This window comes from Heteronotia binoei, chromosome 9 (genome assembly GCF_032191835.1).
Source record: "Heteronotia binoei isolate CCM8104 ecotype False Entrance Well chromosome 9, APGP_CSIRO_Hbin_v1, whole genome shotgun sequence".
Classification (NCBI taxonomy): domain Eukaryota; kingdom Metazoa; phylum Chordata; class Lepidosauria; order Squamata; family Gekkonidae; genus Heteronotia; species Heteronotia binoei.
The window spans coordinates 78,621,494-78,641,387 of NC_083231.1; the positions used below are offsets into that span (position 1 = coordinate 78,621,494).

Here is a 19,894-nt window from a genome sequence, read left to right on the forward strand (position 1 = left end):
GGTGAGTGGGCGCCAACGTGGCAGATGAGGTTCAATGCGGCCAAGTGCAAAGTAATGCACATTGGGGCCAAGAATCCCAGCTACAAATACAAGTTGATAGGGTGTGAACTGGCAGAGACTGACCAAGAGAGAGATCTTGGGGTCTTGGTAGATAACTCACTGAAAATGTCAAGACAGTGTGCGATTGCAATAAAAAAGGCCAACGCCATGCTGGGAATCATTAGGAAGGGAATTGAAAACAAATCAGCCAGTATCATAATGCCCCTGTATAAATCAATGGTGCAGTCTCATTTGGAATACTGTGTGCAATTCTGGTCACCGCACCTCAAAAAGGATATTATAGCATTGGAAAAAGTGTAGAAAAGGGCAACTAGAATGATTAAAGGGTTGGAACACTTTCTCTATGAAGAAAAGTTAAAACGCTTGGGGCTCTTTAGCTTGGAGAAACGTCGACTGTGGGGTGACATGATAGAGGTTTTACAAGATTATACATGGGATGGAGAAGGTAGAGAAAGAGGTACTTTTCTCCCTTTCTCACAATACAAGAACTCGTGGGCATTTGATGAAATTGCTGAGCAGTCGGGTTAGAACGGATAAAAGGAGGTACTTCTTCACCCAAAGGGTGATTAACATGTGGAATTTACTGCCACAGGAGGTGGCGGCGGCTACAAGCATAGCCAGCTTCAAGAGGGGATTAGATAAAAATATGGAGCAGAAGTCCATCAGTGGCTATTAGCCACAGTGTGTATATATATGTATGTGTATATATAAATTTTTGGCCACTGTGTGACACAGAGTGTTGGACTGGATGGATCATTGGCCTGATCCAACATGGCTTCTCTTATATTCTTAACCCTGGCAGCAGCTGCAGAGAGCTAGCAAGGGAGAGCCAAAGTCTTCCATGCCACCTTTCTCTCTCATGTTTATCTCCTGACCAGGTCAGAAGATACAATGCCCCCACTACCAATACTATCCCAACAACACCATGGAAGACTCTGACATTTTTTGTGGGGGGGTTGTGGGTTTTCATTGCTAGGTATCAAATGGAGAATTTGTGTCTGTGTGTTTGCTCCCCTTGATTCTTCTCCCATTTTAACTTGTTCTTTCCTGACCAGAACAAAAGCAACCCCCAGTTGAATTACTTGATTTTTGAAACGTTATCTTGGAAAAGGATACTTCACTGTGACAAAAGCAATGCAAGGCTTACAAACTCAAACACACAATGCTGCCAGCAAAGTCAGCTCCTTTAAGACTCATCCTTTCTAGTAACTAACAGCAACTAAAACCCCCTATGATTTCATGTCATTTAACAGGAGTCTTGACCCCCATGTGTGGCAGCCAAGTGGAAAGAGAGGAAGAAATCCTGTAGCGTAACACCACACCATTTGTTCCACTATAAATTACCTGATGCAGAGGAGTCAGTGAGGTGGAATGGATTTTAGAAGTAGCCACCCCTCATCTACAAATGTCTAGCCTCATAAAGTGCTTCCCTCAAGCATTTGGCCCTGCTAACCATCAAAAGCATACTTTGAAAGAAGCTCATTTCCACAATATATGACCTTTAAAGCCATAATATTTTACCCAAATCCCCTAATATCACAATGGAGCCTACCTGGGATGCAGCCAGAAGCACAGGAAATACACAAGGAAGAACTTCTAAAGTAATTACCTATTGCATATAAACATAGAAAACAAACTGGCAGGAACCAATTTTGATTTTTAAAAAAGCAACTAGAAATGTCAGCCAAAATTCAAAGGAACAGAGATCTAAACATATAATTGGATTAGTGTGTCTTTAATTAAATGCAACATTTGAAAACAAAATGCTACAAATTAGTTACAGATATGTCATACATGAAAACAAAAAGGATGCTGAAATAAAGGCAGATCCAGAGCACATTCACAAGTTTATGTTTCAGCATGTTGAATCTTTGGGAGGTAAATAAGCTTAAAATCCTAGATGCATATAGAAGACAAATGCACAAGTAAAGATCTGTGACTAGGCCTCTCTCAATGGGCTTTTGTAGCTGTGAGTTTGCATTTACTGTAAGGCAGCATCATCATCCATGTATGATGGCTGATCTTTAAAATAGTTTCTATAGAACAAAATTTGGGTTCAGTAGCACCTTGAAGACCAAAATTTTCCATGTTAGATTGATTCATGAAAGCTTATGCCCTGTAAAATTCTACTGGTCTTCAAGGTACTAGTGGACTCAAATTTTGTTCAGGAAACAGCTCCTCTTTGTACGTATTGAGCACTATTTGTATTACTGAAGAGAGTCTGACCTCTACAATGCAAGTGTCACTTCGCAACACTCCCAAGGTCCTACCCCATCCATATGAACCAGCAATTAAAACCGAGCCATCTGCCTGATCTTAATAGAGACACCCACCAAATTTCAGAAAAAGAACTGCTGAGAAGACTGAGAGGCTCGCAAAGCATGACAAGTGCACCTAAGTCTCTCCTATTAGAAATAAATAGCTGGTGCCAAGCACTGGTCCCAATCTGGAGCACCACTTGTACATAATTTGTTTCCACTTAAAACAGATCCAGAGTTGAAGGGAAGACTATGACTTCCACCATGAGCTCCCTGGAGGAAGAGGAGGATAGAAATGTAATAGAATGGAATCCCTGGGTGCGGTCACACGTCACATTAAAAGCAGGTGTGTAGCGCTCAAATTTGAACCCCAGAATATTGATTCGATGCAGGACCGATCAGATGAGCAGCCAAGAATGCGACTCATTCTGTTGTTGAGCGATCAGACACCCAATACTATCACACTCTTTTCTTGGCGCATGCGTGATCAGATGGTGATTTCTGGGAAAGGTGGGTCCATTGAACATGCGCCCAACTGTTTGGAGGTGGGAAATCAAACGTTGCTTCAGAGGTGGGGGGGAAGGGGGAAAAGTTTCCGGAATTAATGTTGCCAATTCAAACCAGGGAACTGCCAGGAATTACTTTCTTAGAAATTGGCAGTGACAATGATATCTGGAAATCCTCCACATTGAAAAAAAAAAGATTTTTTTTTCCTGCTCTGAAGTGGGATAACGTTCCCTCCTGATCCTGTGTTGATTGGAGAAGCAGAAGTGTCACCTCAGATTCCTGGATGATCTGGCAATGCGCATGTCTGCTGGGGCTTTTTTTTAAAAAAAAAAGGTGGTAGAGGCGGCAGTATCGCGCATGAGCTGTCCAAACAGGAAAAAAACAATCTTGTGCCGCTTCTTTGAAAAAGGGCCAGACTTTCTGCACTATCAAATTAATGTGGCATTGATTCGCAGCAAGCCGGGATGACCCTGGATGACGCTCAATTGCCAGATGTGGATGCCTGGACAAACATATTTAATCTGTCAGCGAGACGGAGCTGTGTCACAACTAATGATACATCTGACTGCACTCCCTGAGTTTCAAATACAACATGGAGAGAAATGGGGGGCCCATTTAGAATAGTAAATACTATACAGAATTCATATTTTTCTGCTTAAAATAGTAAAGCTAGGAATGGCTTTAAACATGATAACTTACATGCCAGACCAGGGGTGACCAAACTGTGGCTCAGGAGCCACATGTGGCTCTTTCACACGTCTTGTATGGCTGTCAAAGGCCCTACCATCCATCCCATCAGTCAGCTTGGAAAAGGCATTTAAAGTTGCTTTCTTTCCACCTCTCTCTCTCTATTTGCCTTCCTTCCTGCTCACAAACATCTGACATTCATGTCTTGTGGCTCTCAAACATCTAATGTTTATTCTATGTGGCTCTTACGTTAAACAAGTTTGGCCACCGCTGTGCTAGACAGTCACTCATGTTTCTCCTTTTTAAAAAAAAAACAGTTCTTCATCAGCTTAGAAAATGAAGGTTCACCTATCTCTCCTGCAGTACAATGTTGTGTCTGTGCTGGAGAAGATGCATGTGCATCTCCACATGGGGATGATGTCCAAGTCCCTGCTTTGGAGATTTAACAAGAGGGTAAAAATACAAATCCACTCATGCTCCCGGGTTAGCATGCAAGTTGTCACAGTCAACCCTAAGTTCGGTTTCTCTTGCTGAGCTTTTCTTTTACAAGTGGGACCCAAAAGGAGGGGATCTTTCCCCCTTGGATATGAACATAAGGTCAGCACTGCATTCCATCTTGTCTTACACATCTTCCCTCAAGCATCAAATCCAGATGTCATTACTTCTACATTAAAGAAATCACTTTAGTCTGATGGTCTTAAAAACAGTCTACAAGCATATGTTACAGCTCTGGTCAACAAAAGCAACTCTGCTTTGAATGTCTATACACAATGAGAAATATATCCGGATGTTCACTGCAGGGCAGGGGAAGGGGGGCGATACAGTAGGTTGCTTGCTTGATTTTTAAGGGAAGGGGTCAATTCAAACTTTCAATAGTATTTAATAGGATTTGGCCAATATTAAAAATGCAAATTATTTATGAATTACTGGTTTTAAGGCACTTTGTGTCCCTTGCAGCCAGCAATGAGATACTGGGTGGCAGCAGAGCATCTCCAGGCATACCTGAAAGGCTATTCTGCTTTGTCTTCAGGACTGGTAATGGTATGGAAACAGCATGGGTTGTACTGGTGGATGACCACCATTTGTACAGGACTTAGTTGTCAATTTTCCTTCTCTCTGCTAGATCCATCACCTTTGATACATATACCATTCTAGAATGCTACATAATTTTGAAGGGGGAGACTCCTGGGGCTATTCTCCAATGGTTTGGGTCTCTTCTGTCCAATGGAATCAGAATTTCCATCAGGGATGTTGAATTATGTTCTGGGACCTTAACTATGCTGCCCCTCAAAAATTCTGTATTCTCAATTATGCTTTCAATATTTAAATGCTAAAAGATATCATCTACAGCTTTGGATATGTGTGTCATCAATATCCTTATCAACACACAGTTTTGTATTTTGTTAACTAAGCCTCCAGATGTAGCAACCAGTGTTTGGATGTTGTGGTCGAGAGGACGGGGGAAACAAGCTGAAAATAAATCCAGACAAGACACGGGAGATGACCTTTGGAAAAGCAGATGTTCTAGAGATAGCTTAATTCCAAGGACAAACCAAATAACTATCATTAATTATGTGGATTTTTGGAACCCGGTTCATTCCTTGCTTATTTTAAAAAGCAAACTGGGCTAGTAGGCAAGGGGACAAAAAAGTTACGTCTCACTCAGTTTTCCTTCCTGCTAGATTCAGAGGATCTATCTAGGTCAATCAATACTACTACAATCCTATTGTGAAGTGCTCTGTGCAGTTCTGACATTGAAGTTTCAACCAGTACAAAACACAAGAATCTATATACAGGTAGTGTGTGTTATGGGTACATTGTTAAATAAATTGCACTGGCTACCGTTTTGGTACTAGGTTCAATTTAAGATTTTGGTTCTTACCTTAAAAGATGTTTGTGACTACAACCAAAAATACCTCAGGGATAACCTTTCATGGTACAAACTCATGTGCCAGCTTATGTCATCTCCACAATTCCTCCTATTTGCCCCTCAATCAACAGAGTATATAGATTCTCCATAATGTGTTGAGCATGTTCCACCAGACTCTCTACTCTGCAATAGCTTGCCACAGGATACACTGAAAGCATTCACTCTGATGGCATTTAGGAGGGCTTGTGAAACATTTAAAAGGTCTTTTGTCAATTGCCGAAGAGTTGTTGGACTGGACTGACTAGCCTTTAATTCATATACATGGGACAGTTGTTCCAAAACTTGCTATGACTGCTTTAGCAATCTGATTAATACAGGAAATATTTTTAATGATAAATATTGTTTATTACTGCCTTGAAATTGAATCTAAAGGTTAGGCATATATGGTTTTATATAACTAATTAAAACAATTCCCATGCTGTAACATTTCCTTATTACAAAACACCTCCATAACTATGTGCACATATTTTATTTGTTATTTCTATCCCACCTCATCCAGAAGGATTCTCAAGGCAGCTTACACAGAATAATCAAGTGCAATTAATTTATGAATACTTCTACCTCCTCTAGAAACACTTAGGGGTGGCATCCCACCTAAATCCCAGTTTTCACTAAGTCCTTTGGGTTGCTTCCATCCATTTTAATCCACTCTCAACCCAACTGAGTGTTTACAGGAACCAGGCTGAGTGTTTTGGATCCCTTTCCCTCAAGGCTGCAAGTCTTTTTACTGAGCCAAAACAGATGGAAGAAAGAGAGATTAATATTTTTCTGGTCAAAAGTCAGATTTGGACAGAATTAGGAAATTCCATAAGACATAAGGTCTCTAAATGGATGGCACCAGTCTAAGCCAAATGATTTGGGGTATAACTCTGCTTAGGACTGCACTGCAAGTGTTTTAAATAGCAAGCTGAAGCAATCAGAAGAGAAAGGACAGTGTGGCAGAATCAAAATGGAAATAGAACATAATCTGCACACACACCCTACATTATTCCCCTTTAAATGCTTCCCCACCCCAAATTCATAATGCCTGAGAGAAAAGCGAAATATCTTTTGGAAAGAAGAATATAGCATATACCCACTGGTGAACTTTGGTGTTTTAGAGTTGGTCTGGCGTACTGTGGAAAGAAGTATGCTTCTTGAAAGCTGCCCCCTCAGAAGATACACATGTGGAACATGCAGGACTGCACTTTGGGCAATGGAATATGGTCAACGGAATTATGTAAAAACCTGAATATAATAATGCTTTTTTTGTCTTGAAAAACTCCTAGTGGTTCAGATCCTATGGACTGAGAGTGGAAGTAGTTCATGGAATGGATCTCTCCCCGATTCAGCAACTGAGCACAGAAGTCTCAGGAACAGAATGAGAAGCAACCGGAGGCAACCTCAGCAGAAACCATCTCCTTTCTCTCCTGCCCAGCGTTTCTATGACTGGGGAAAGACATTGTGTGGGTGAAGGGATTTCAGAAAATTCCGTCTTCTCAATGAACCTGTTCTGCTCTTGAGGTCCCTCATCCCAAGAACAGCTTTTCAGCTGTCCCAAAGGCAATAGGGCGAGGAGAAAGATTAGTTTTGTGAACACCTTCCACTCACAGTGCTAACAAAGATCCCACCCAACATATCAGCACAATGTAACATCTTCACTGTCACTAACTACCAGACAACCATAATTTAAATCAAAACATTTATTATTCCTTTCCCCAATTTATTTAAAGGAAGGGACATTTTTATCTGCATTCTGTAGTCAATGTTACTGTAAAGATAAGCACTAATATTTTCAAAGCTAGTATTTCCTTTCCCTATAAACAAAACAGCCCTTCTCAAGTCTCAAAGAAATCCTGTTTGAAACCTCCAGGCAGCCTTAGAAGGATAAGTTTCTAATGAATTGCTATATTTGGAAGCCTTTGTTGCTAAGAATCTTACTATATTCAAAACTGTTTATTCCGTTCACATCCTTACTGCCTTATTAAAAGTCCCATATGTTTTAATATTTTCTTTTTAAAAATCTAGCAGCAGTCTCTGTTTATTATAAACACTTCACAAAATAAAAGGCTTTGCAACTACTTAACTGGAACAGCAGCATGATCATAAGAGAATACAGACATGTTACCATTCAGCTGTGGTAGAAGCTGACTAATAAAAGCCGGATACGTATTGAATGTTGAAAATGCTGCATGAGTACATTCTAGATCAACTCAACAGGAAATGGTAGAAAGAAAGAAAAATGATGGCTTGCTAGGGTTACCAAATTCTATCATAGTACACAAAACTGATATATTCTAGCACTTTTTCATTCTAACAAAGATACTTGGATTACATATCCTTTCTTGTCTCTTTTTTCAAAAAACCCAAATTTATATATTGAACATTCTACTTCAGTAAGGGAGGAGCAAAGACTTTGATCTTTCATTCATTGAGAATACAGTCTTTTACGTGAACCTGCACTATACCAAGTCAGACCGCTAGTTTATCAAAGTCAGTATTGTCTACTCTGACTGGTAGTGGACTTCCAGTAGATGCCTATCACATCCCCTGCTATCACCTATTTCTTTAACTGCAGATGCTGGGCATTGAACCTGGGACCTTCTGCATGCAAAGAAGCTACACTACAATGGAGCCATAGCCCCTCTACCAATCATCTTGGTGGTAGGTAATAAAAAGGGAGCAAAGGACAAGAGAAAGACCTAGAAAAAAAATGGCAGAGTGACATGTCTGAACATTTCAGTGAAGTTTATTTAATTAAATGTTTCATTCAAGTGTTGTCTAGTGTAATTGCTATCTATTATTTCAAGGTACATGAGTGCACATATTGCTTTAGAGGGCTAATTCAGGAAACACTTGAAATATTCCTGTATTGAATGTAAAGTACCTATTTTGTGCAACAAGAACATATACACAGTTTGTATGCTTTCCATTCAGTACAGGAATATCTCAGTTCTTCTTGAGTCAACAAAGGAAGCCATACTTCATACCAAGCAATTGACAGTATAGCCAATAACTTAATCCTTTTAAAGGCCATAAATAGCAAGAACCAATAGTTAATGTTCTGTATGGTGGGAATCAGAAGTAATAACATTTAAACAGATAACAGTGATAGGCATAATTTTCAACATCTTCTCAGACAAAGCCATTTTACTCTTTTTCTGAAACATAAAAATAAATCTTAAAAGAATCTGGGGGAAAAGGTGACTGATGGACAAAATACATTTCAGAAAATGATTGTAACACATCTAAAAAGCATTTACTATCAGGAATTTTAAAGATGAAGACATATAACTTGGGTGTATTTAAGGCATGGAACATGCTAGTTCATAATCTATGTGTTTAAAAAAATCTTTTTCTATACTTGTTGAAATGTACATTGTTCAATTTGGCAAGCATTTATAAATCTTTTTCCTTCTACGCATACACATATAGGAGAAAATAGTTGTATAGGTGAGAAATCATCTTCCACCACTAGATGTCACCCCAATATAATAGGAGATTACAATGCATCTTTTTATAAATAACATTCAGTTGCCTTTCTCTTCTGTCTGCTAAGGAATTCTGTGCTACCTGGAAAGCAGACATCTCCTTCAAACAATATGTGATCCAATATAAAACTCGCAATGTTCACTTTTCATTTACAGCATAACTACAGATTATTTACTCTGCTCCACGTTGCCTGTGGTTTCAAGATTTAATTCTGATTTCAAGGAGTACAGAAACATGACAGTCAGTGCGGTATGGAGATTAAGAGTGTTGGACTAGTATCTGGGAACCCCAAGTTCAGATCCCAACTTGTGCCATGGAAGCTTGCTGAGTGACTTTGGGCCTGTCACACATATGCAGCCTAACCTTCCCCACAGAGTTGTAAGGATAAAATGGAGGAGAGAATGATGTAAGCCACTTTGTTCCCCATTGGGGAAAAATGTGGGGTATAAATGAAATAAATAAGTTAAAAAAAATGAGGTAATGAGATGTACTCCCAAGCAGAATTTTAGATTTGTGTAGAATTGTTGCCTAAGATTTTTCTGTTGATCATTTAACACTGGATATATTTATAAACTACCAGTACTACAGCACAGATTCCTTTTTGCTACATTTTTTTTAAAAATGTGTACAAGTAATGTCACAAGTTGCTGCTCATTGTTCAAAGAGAAGGCCTAAAACAATGCTTCTTTCACAAACCAAAACAGACACAGCATAACAAACAACTGTGCCTTAAAAGCAGCTTCACAATTAAAACTGGGCCACACTGACGGATCTTTTTTGCTTTTTTTATGGTTTGCTGTGAGCCTGAGGTTTGCCTTATCAAGATAATTTTAGACAGTGTTGTTTGTTTTAAGATGCTTTAGTGCTCTGGTATAATTTATTGTTTTTATTTACTTGATGGTATTGTTTTAGTCATGAGCAACCTTGAGCAGGTTTTTAATGAGCAACACAAATTTTCTAAATAAATACTGACGTTGAGTTGATTAATCGATTGACTCAACCTTACAGTTCTGGTGGATTATCTGTCCATCATTTGTAGTAAGAGGCAGAACAGATTACAATTCTCTCTCATTTATCCAGAGTTGGATGTTTAAAACTGGAAAACTGAATTCTAAACTTTACTACCATATTGTGAGCCCTTCCTAAGGACTGGTTCAGTCACACTGTAACGTGCAATATACTGAAACCCATAAAATACAACCATAAACTCATAATAATTTGAAAATGCATTCGGACTAGATCGACTCACCAAGCAGGGGCACGGATGCCAACTCAAAGCGTGGTTGCTTTATGCTTACCAGCTTCCTTGCATAATGCCGCTAGGTCTGCTCCTACATAGCCATGGGCACTATCAGCCAACTGAATCAGCTCTGTTGCCAATAACGAATGAGGAACCTTCTTAAGAAGCTTGTGGAGGATGTCAAGTCTGTCATGAGCATTGGGAATACCAATTTCTATCTCCTTATCAAAGCGTCCAGGCCTGCGCAGAGCTGGATCAAGTGCATGAGGCCGGTTTGTGGCTCCAAGTATCAAGAGTTGCCCTTCATTGCCTTCCTAAATGAGTAATACAAAACAGATTTACTGGAAGTCAACAGCCAAGCCAATAGAGTATAATAGAGTATGGGCATTTAAATACGGAAGACCCAGGTTCACATTCCCACTCAGCCATGATGCTTGCTGGCCTTAATTTATAAGACAGTGTTAAGGACTGACATAAGAATTCTGAAGCAATGTGTGTACTGAAAACAAAAGCTGGGCACAAAGACAATAAAGCTCACAGCAAACCATAAAACCATAAAACACAGTAAAGCTCACAACAAACCATAAAACAAGCTAAAAAGATCCATCAGTGTAGCCCAGTTTTAATTGTGAAGCTATTGTTAAGCTGTTGCTCCAATACTGCCCCAGCTGTTCTCCAGCCTGAGTTTATCTTATCTTATTTAGTTAGTTTTCTATCTCGCCCTCTTCGCAAGTGGACTCAGGGCGGCTAACAGTCAGTTCAGAAACAATTTATGTAATTTAAACCAATAAAATAACACTTTAACAATTAAAATACATTTCGTGGTGCTGTTCAAAACTTCAGTATAGGAGGGATTTGTGCTAATCACAGAACCACAGAGTTTGAGGGGAACTCCAAGGTCATCTAGTCCAACCCCTTGCACGATGCAGGAAATTCACAAATACCTCCCCACCACACACACTCAGTGACCCCTACTGCATGCCCAGAAGATGCAAAAAACCCTCCAAGATCAGAAACATTCAAAACAACCCTGGCAAACCTCATGTCTACCACTAAGGAGAAAGCTACTTCCTACAGTAATCGGGGGGTGCCAGTGGAATCGAGATGGAACCAGCTTTCAGTAGCATGATCCCAAGCAACTCAGCATCTGCTTAAACTGATCCAGCAGTTTCCACCCTGATCTCTAGGCCATGATATTCATTTATTAGGTTTTTATTATCCTGTGCTTTCTCCCATGCATATATGCTGAAGCATGGCAGTCACCCCAACTTCTGTTTCATAGCCTTCTGGCACAACCAGTGCAGAATCAACTGCGAAGCCACAAAATGCGGATCAAAAATCCAGGTCCTTCCAAGATATTTCCAGAGCTAGAATTATGCAACATTCTCCAGCATGCTACTGTGTCCTCTGCTTACTTGTACTTGATCATAACTCTTGGGCTAATGGATAGTGGAACAAATTGAAGGGTTTCTAAATGGTCCAGTGAACATCATATTGATCTTAATAGAGCTGTGGCAGATGAAAGGAAGACTGCAGCCAACAGCATTCAGACATATTCAAGCTATTTACAGACCACAGTGCTCTTTATGGCAGACTGTAACACACAAGGATACAAAGAAAAATTAAATAATTTCTTGAGTCTGGTTTCAGTGAAATTATTAGGCTTTAATTTTGCAATACAGAAAGTTACCGCCATGATCTTCAAATGCAGTGCTGTACCAAGTCTATACAGTTTCCCAAGAAGGCAAGACAATTATTTCATGTCACCTGCACCACAGTAATTCTATTGACATCCTTTTACTTACTGATCCAATGCCATCCATCAATGTTAATAATGAAGCTACAATTCTTTTCTCAACTTCATTCTGTGCCCCTTCTCGTTTGGGACAGAGTGCATCAATTTCATCAATAAATATAATGGATGGTCGACTGAAAAGGAAAGCATTCAAATCAACATGAACAACAAAAAACAAATGTTTAAATGACCAAAACAAAATTCACTATGTGATTCCATTACTATTTTGGCTGCAGTAGTAATACTAGGGGCCAAATCACACCTGCCACTTTCTAACTTGGAATTGTAGAGTTGCTACCAAATTACTAGAGATCTCCACACATCAGTTTCTTGTATTAACACTATCACCACATGCCTAGCAAGCCATTTTTGAGTCTGCTCAGACATATAGCTGCAAAGCAGTCAAATACATTTTGTGTAGTGACACAGCAGGCTTTGGTCTACACCTGGAGCCCAAGGAACATTTGAGAGACAAGAAATTTCGAGCAGTATCTAGGCCTCCAAGGCTGGACTTTATTTACCCATCTTTTTCACTGGGATTTAAGGCAGATTACACAGTCAATATGATCAACAGGATGGGACACCCAGCAAACAGTGCAATAGGATACAGATTACAGGAATCTGGAACCAAGCAGAAATCTGAACAGAGGTGAAAGCAACCAGACTTAAGCTCAGTTGAGCTGTGTGGTTAATCCTGAATAAATATGGAACAGTGCATAAACCCCTCAGTTTACTAATACAAAAATGCTTGCAAAATCAATTTGGATCTAAAATGCAAATCTGGGTTGCATCTGCACATTGCCTTGTTTTTGCTCCATAACAAACATTTGCAACTGGACTGGGTTCTCCACATGGGATAAGCCAGTTGCAATTTATTTATTTGGAAGATTTCTATGCAATCTCTCTGGGGAACCTGCCTGAGACAGCTTACAAAACAAAACATTAGCATTAAAAGCCCAACCACAGCATAAAACAGCAGCAAACTATTGCTATGTGCAATAAGAGTGCAATATTTATCAATATGTGAATGTACCACTGGGCTCTCACCTAATAAGGCAAGAATACCTGTTACAGAAAGTCTTCAGGATTTTCTAATTTCCTTCAATTTGAGCCTAAAATATCCACACTGCAAACAGCGTGATTTAAGAATGCAAGGACAGCCCTGCTGTATTAGATCAAGCATTTTAGGCAGTGGCCAGCAGATGCCGCCTGAAAGCCCACAAACTGGGCAAGAAGGAAATAGTCCTCATTGTTTACCCAGCACAATCTGATGTTGGCCATACTGACTCAGGGAGACTTCATGTAGCCATGAAGGGTCACTGATAGACCTTAACGTCCCAGAAGCTGTGCAACCTTTTTTTAAAAAAGCTATTTCAGACATCATCATATCTTGTGTTGGTAAGTTCTGTAAGTTAATTAGGGACTGACTGAAGAAGTACTTCCTGTCATCTGTCTAGAACCTACAGTTCATCAATGAAAGTGGAAGAAAAATCTCATTTTCACAGCGGCCATTAGCTTATAAACCTCTACCCCTGCCTGGGTATTCTTATAGGGACCTCAACATGTGACCTAAGAACTTCAGTGGCCTGTGTGTGAGGCCTAACCCACTAAACCACGTGGGATCTAAAGTAACTTCTCTGAGAAGACAAAAGTATACCATAAAGCAGCTTCTGAAAATATCTGTCGTAATCTGGCTTCACTCTCTCCATAAAACCTGCAACAAAATAAAAAACAGATGGAGTCATCACAGTGGTTAGTTTATTTTACAGTCAACAGACCTTTAAGATTCAAGAGCTGAAGCAGAAAATAGCAATCATTAAAATTTGACTAATAGAGCCATTTCTGCACCTGAGATCTTATCGCAATGGCTTTGTTAAAGAACACTGCAATTTCTCCAGTAATGGGTACATTCATCCCATCCAAAAGAAAGGTAACTAGTTGTTCTGCTGCATAATAGTTAGTATTAGACCAAGTTCAGGAATACAAAGGTTCAGATCCCTCCTCAGCTACGAAATACAATGGGTGACCTTGGGTCAGTCTCTCAATCTAGTTTCAGAGGGTAGCCATGTTGATCTGCAGTGGATTTGAGTCCAGTGGCACCTCCGAGACCAACAAGGTTTTCAGGGCAGAAACTTATCTGACAAAGCAGAAGTCAAGGTGCACCTTTCAGACCAACCAAGTTTTATTCAGAACATAAGTTTTCATGTGCTCTCTTAAGCACACTTTATCAGACGAGGGGATCAGGTACTGTGGGCTGAAATACAAGCTGTTTGTAGTTTAAGTATGCCCCCTGGCCACATGGTAACACAGTGTAGCTTGGCCATTTGGTCTGGATAGCCATGCCATAAAAGGTAATAAAGTCCTCTGCCAATTGGTGTTTCTATAAATCTAGGTGAATCACAAAAGGATGGGTATTTCCTAGTTATGGTCTTAAAGGTGCAACTTGACTCCTGCTTTGTTCAACTGCTTCAGACCAACACGGCTGCCCACTTGGATTTATCTGACAAAGGGAGCTTTGACTCTAGAAAGCTTCTGTCTTGAAAATCTTGCTGGTCTCTAAGGTGCTGCTGGGTTAGAATCTAACTCTTCTCTCAACCTAACAGACCTCAGAAGGTTGCTTGGAGGATAAAATGGAGATGATAAACCAGTCAATCCCTTGGAGTGGAAGACAGGATAGAGTATAATTACATTCCACACAGACTGGCCTTTATCCAAGCAATCCTCCAAACTGGGACATAATGCAAAGTGCCATGTGAACTGTCCTATGAGAAACCATTAGCAATTCCTTCAGTTTTGTTGCAGAAGTAGAAGTGGCCTATTTCCAGGCATGATTCAGAGATCATTTACTTCTTCTTAAGTAGCCTCTTCAGCATCCAGCCAGCACAGTTGGGAGCATAGGGATAACACAGCAGATATAAATAAAATTAAGCAGAACTTACTTGCTTATAATTTCAGGACCATTAATCGTAGTGACATGAGCTCCAACCTCATTTGCAATTGCTCTGGCAATCAGGGTCTTCCCAGTACCTGGGGGGCCATACAGCAGCACTCCTCTAGGTGGTGGGATTCCTTAAAAGAGACAGATAAAGAAGCAGAGAAGAATAGTTCATATTTATAGCTGCACCATATACTAAGGAAGAACATGCTATGAACTGACAGATTTTTTTTAAATGTTAGGAGTGCAACAGGCAACTGCATAGTTCATATGTCTGAAAATTTCACTGCATGTCTTTAATTGTGTATGTGTATTGCCAACATGCTCAAGGAAGAGAGTAATAGCATAAAAATATTGTTATTGATATTTTTAAAGAACATTGCTTGTTTTTACCTAATTTTTTTGAAGTGCAAAAAAGCACTTTTAGTAACCTTTCATGTGCTTTGGTTATATTCAGCAGCACCTTACAGATCAAGAAGATTTTCAGGCAAAGTGTGGACTTGAATCTAACTGTTCTACAGCAGACCAACAGTTTCAGAGGGCACCCATCTTTAATGTGATTCATATCTTTATTTTTTATAAATATATATTATTTGGTTATTTAATGTACCACTAACATAGTATTTGTAATATCCAGATGAAACTCTAAGGCTATAACATTATACAAACTTATTCAGAAGTAAAATCCACTTATCAAGTACCATACATGGGGTTAGTTTTGAACTGTTGCAGTTTGACAACAATCAGACCAAAGTTAAACATTTTAAAGTCTCATTGATTCCAATAAGCGAGTCCTAACCATGCTTTAATTCTTCCACTGAAAATAAAAAAACCTCAAAAATGACAAAAGGCTCAAAAAACGGTTTTTAAAAATCCAATAGAATCCTTGCATTTCAGAGAGAGAGGAGATGTCTCCCATTTATAGAGACAAATAGGCAGTGCTGTGATAACCATTAGTTCACCATTTGTTGTCTGAATCATGCCATCTTCTAATTAAAAGAAACTTAAGAAGAAATCAATCATTACCTCAAGCCTATCAGTCATTATTAATAATGTTATGTTGAACAAGAAGTCCTTGCCACTGAAGATTCCATCAGTATGGCTGTCTCAGTGATCTCCAAGTCACTATGTGAACATAAGAACATAAGAGAAGCCATGTTGGATCAGGCCAACGGCCCATCAAGTCCAACACTCTGTGTCACACAGTGGCAAAAAATTTTACATACACACATACACTGTGGCTAATAGCCACTGATGGACCTGTGCTCCATATTTTTATCTAAACCCTTCTTGAAGGTGGCTATACTTGTGGCCGCCACCACCTCCTGTGGCAGTGAATTCCACATGTTAATCACCCTTTGGGTGAAGAAGTACTTCCTTTTATCCGTTATTGTGGTTACGTGCCTATGTGAAATCCTGTCCAAACTGTTTGGATCTTATAACCATTAGGGGGAAAAACCCAGAAAGGATGTCCCTAGAGCACTGGAGTTTGAATTAAATGCTAAATACCAGCTAGATGCCACCTTCCACCGTCCTTCCTTGAGAAAGAACATCAGCTCAAAATGTGTACCTGTTTAATACTCCAAAAACAGCTGACAACAAAAAAAGATCCTTAAGAAGCTGAGAACCTAAAAGTATTTAATTTACCATGAAAGGTCCAATGCAACCCTGATGCTGAAATGTAGGCATTTGTTTATTTTTTAAAAATACACCTGACATTCATATCTATAGCACAATCTATAGTAGTAATTCCCCTATGGTGGTGGCCAAAAGGAGCTCTCCTATTGGCTTATGGATGCATTCCATACACTCAACAAATAATTGGCCCATCATGGCTCACTCAGTGTCTCTGGCCTCCCACTGGCTGAGTCCCCTGCCCCTGCCTACTGCAGGCCCAGGAATGTTGAACAAACCACCAAAACAATCTTACCTCAGAGACAGACACATCTCCAATGCTTCTCTGGGTCCTCTCTGCCAACCAGCCTCAGAAAGATCTACTGCTCTACCGCGGCCTCACAAAAGGTGTTGCAGTTGCCACCCCATTAACAGCCCACACAGATGGCCTCCCAGCATACACAGTCTCCGTAGGCCACAGATATAGACAGGGAATCGCCGTCATCATAACGTGACAAGGCAGCAAGGCCTGACCCTACTGGGAGCGTTTTCTCAGAGGCATGGCTGCCACCTTTTTCCTGTTACTCCCTCTCTCCCTTCTCCCCTCAGCCTCGCACCTAGCCAGAGGCTTTTGCTAGGCAACCAACTTCTGTCAGTAAAGGGAGAGGCCTCAGGTAAATAGAATGGGATACCGTCCACCCTCCAAAGCAGTTAGTTTCCCCAGGATGGGGAGAGAGATGTTGTTTGGCATTCAGTTGTGATCCTAAGAGATCTTCAGGCTCCACTTGGAGATTGGCTACCCTAGGTCTGGCAACACTCTCTGAGTGACTTGATGCCACCTGACTGGCATGACTTAATTGGGCCTGGCTGCTTGCTCCTGTTCAGCAGCAGCCTCCTATGACAGTCAGTCTGACTAAGCAGTTGCCAACTCCAGGTTGGGAAATTCCTGGGGATTTGAGGGGTGGAGCCTGGAGAGGGTAGAGTTTGAGGAGGGGTTGGTACCATGGCATAGATTCCACCCTCCAAACCAGCCATTTCCTCCTGAGGAACCACCACAGTCAATCTCCAGGTGAAGGCTGGAGACCACTCAGAATTACAACCGCTATCCAGATGGCAGAGTTCAGCTCTCCTGGAGGTAGGGGGGGGGGGGTAGAAGTCTTTCACCTACTTACTACCTGATCCTTTTAACTGGTGATGCCAGAAATGGAATGTGGGACTTTCTATGTACTCTACCAACCAGTCCACAGTGCCTCCCAAAAATACAAAAATAAGAAGCAATGAAAAAAAGACATAGCACTGCAAAAGAACTTTAAACTTGTCCATGTCCTACATGAGGAAACAATTTAAGCTAATAAACAGTAATTTATAACTGAGAAGTCCACTTCAGAGACATCCTACCATAGCTTCTAAACAGGTCAGGATTCTTCAAGGGAAGTTCAATCATTTCTCTTATGGTTTTTAGCTGGTTATTGAGTCCACCTATTGAATCATAGGTCACCTTTGGTTCAGGATTATGTTCTTTCATTACGTTAGCCTGAGATTCAATGAAATTGATCCTAGTCTTTGAAGAAATAAAATAAAAGGTATCAGAGTTCAGTAGCACTCCTCTTTCATCAGTCGGCAGCATTGTTCCATCTTCCAGGAATTGCTCACTTAATGTTGTTGATGCAGAATGAGGAATGGAGATGGCAACAATGTCACTGAATGTGTCTCTCTCTTCTGTGTTTTCACAGCATGCTGTGGTTTCTACCCAATTATCGACTGATATACTGAGATCCAGACGCTTACATGGGGTGCTGGTGGATGCTCCAAGACTATCTTCTAGGGCTAGTTTACCAAGTTGCAAAGATAAGTGTAAATCACTGGAGTCAAAATTGGAATTCTCCATTGATGAGTCCTGTGTCTGTTTAAAAATTGAGCCACCTTGAACTTTAAGCAGAACCCCATCTGTCCCTTTCACCTTTGTTATCATCAGGTTGCAACATCTGCCATAGAAAGTTACTTGTAAGACATTGCCTGGTAGAACAATCTTTCCATCTGTGAGAAGAAAAAAAAGCAGAAAGGGATTTTTTTACTCTAATCAAATGCTTCCAGCAGCCCCTGCTTAAAATGTTAAAATATATATTAATTCATGCTTAGCAAAAGTTAGAAATGGGGCAATTCTGTGGCGCTCAGAATTTACCAAGAGCCATCAGATATGTATGATGCCATGAGGTATGTCATGGGGTCCTAAGTACCCCCAGAGCACCCTAGCTTACATGCCAAGGTCATAGGGAGCATCAAGAAGGGAAAACATGAAGTGCAGAATGAAAAAATACTTTCTGTTTTGATGGGGAAATGCAGAAGACCCTGGCGCCTGGGAACCAAGCAATACAATCCTTGGATTTCAGACAGAGAAAAGATAGTTCCTGTTTTTGAAGACAAATAGTCATGATAGTGATAACCATTCGCCCACCAGCCAGGATGAGGCAAGATATCGCCTTTTGGCTATCCTAAATTCAAGCCATACAAACTGAGGACATACTCCTCATTGTGATTGGGTAAAAGTTAATGATGGGAAATGTGGGGACTGAGCCCCTATTTCAGGATAGGCCAAAAGGAACAGCTGGGAGAGAGTTTAAAAGCTTAGTACACTTTGGAAAAGGTGCACAAGCCAAAATCTAGGTGATGGGAAGAAACATAGCAGTGTCCACATCAACCAGCTTCTATTTCAGAGGCCCACCTTTGCTTGCATCCATTCCTCTGAAAGGAATGCCAAGGTAAAACCAGTGATTCATATAACCTAGTTAGCCTCAGGTTTTTTTCTTTTTATTAGTTTCTGTAAAACGGCTGCTACTGTTCTGATTCCCTTTTTCTGTGCATTTAAATTCCTAAAAAATAGAGATTATGGTAGGGAAAGATCTTTTTCTTTCCTTTTCAGAGATTTCAGACTGTAACCAAAAGGTTCTTCCCAAGTATTTATCTGTTTATCCATGCAAAGACTAAAAAACCTGACCAGCCTAAAGAGTTAGAAGGCCAGGAGAGGTGAGTGTGTAGCAGTTAAAACATGCACAGAGATAGTCTCTGTCAGTGCCTCAAACCACTGACAGCAAGAGAAGGGCAGAATGGTTTGAGTGGTGGCAGTTATCTACGCCATATGACAGGGAGGGGGCAAGTGGGCAAAATGGCTCTCATATGCATGGGCATCTCCACCACCTCTCTGATACTCACATGCAAGAAGAGTAAGGAGTGGATCTGTACATCTGCAGTGTGCTTTTCCTTTTCTTCCTCTCCATCCCTCCCCCTGCCCTATTTAACAGAACTGCATTGTCCTGAATACTCTGTGGTTAATAGTAGGCATTCTGGAAACTACATTTCTTACAACATACTTGGGGGCAAAGATAAGAAAGAAGGGATG

The 19,894-nt window shown here is 40.4% G+C and overlaps 1 protein-coding gene across 4 annotated transcripts in view; it reads right to left on the minus strand.

Moving 5' to 3' along the window:
• AFG2A (AFG2 AAA ATPase homolog A) overlaps window positions 1-19,894 on the minus strand; it is a 273,792-nt gene that overhangs the window by 245,162 nt on the left and 8,736 nt on the right. For all 4 annotated transcript variants that reach the window (XM_060246822.1, XM_060246823.1, XM_060246824.1 and 1 more), the window contains exons 5-9: window positions 17,896-18,534; window positions 14,888-15,017; window positions 13,606-13,662; window positions 11,959-12,082; window positions 10,212-10,467 (exon numbers count right to left, since the gene is read on the minus strand). In XM_060246822.1, coding sequence (XP_060102805.1) covers window positions 10,212-10,467; window positions 11,959-12,082; window positions 13,606-13,662; window positions 14,888-15,017; window positions 17,896-18,534 — 1,206 coding nt within the window. The remainder of the gene's footprint in view (window positions 1-10,211; window positions 10,468-11,958; window positions 12,083-13,605; window positions 13,663-14,887; window positions 15,018-17,895; window positions 18,535-19,894) is intronic.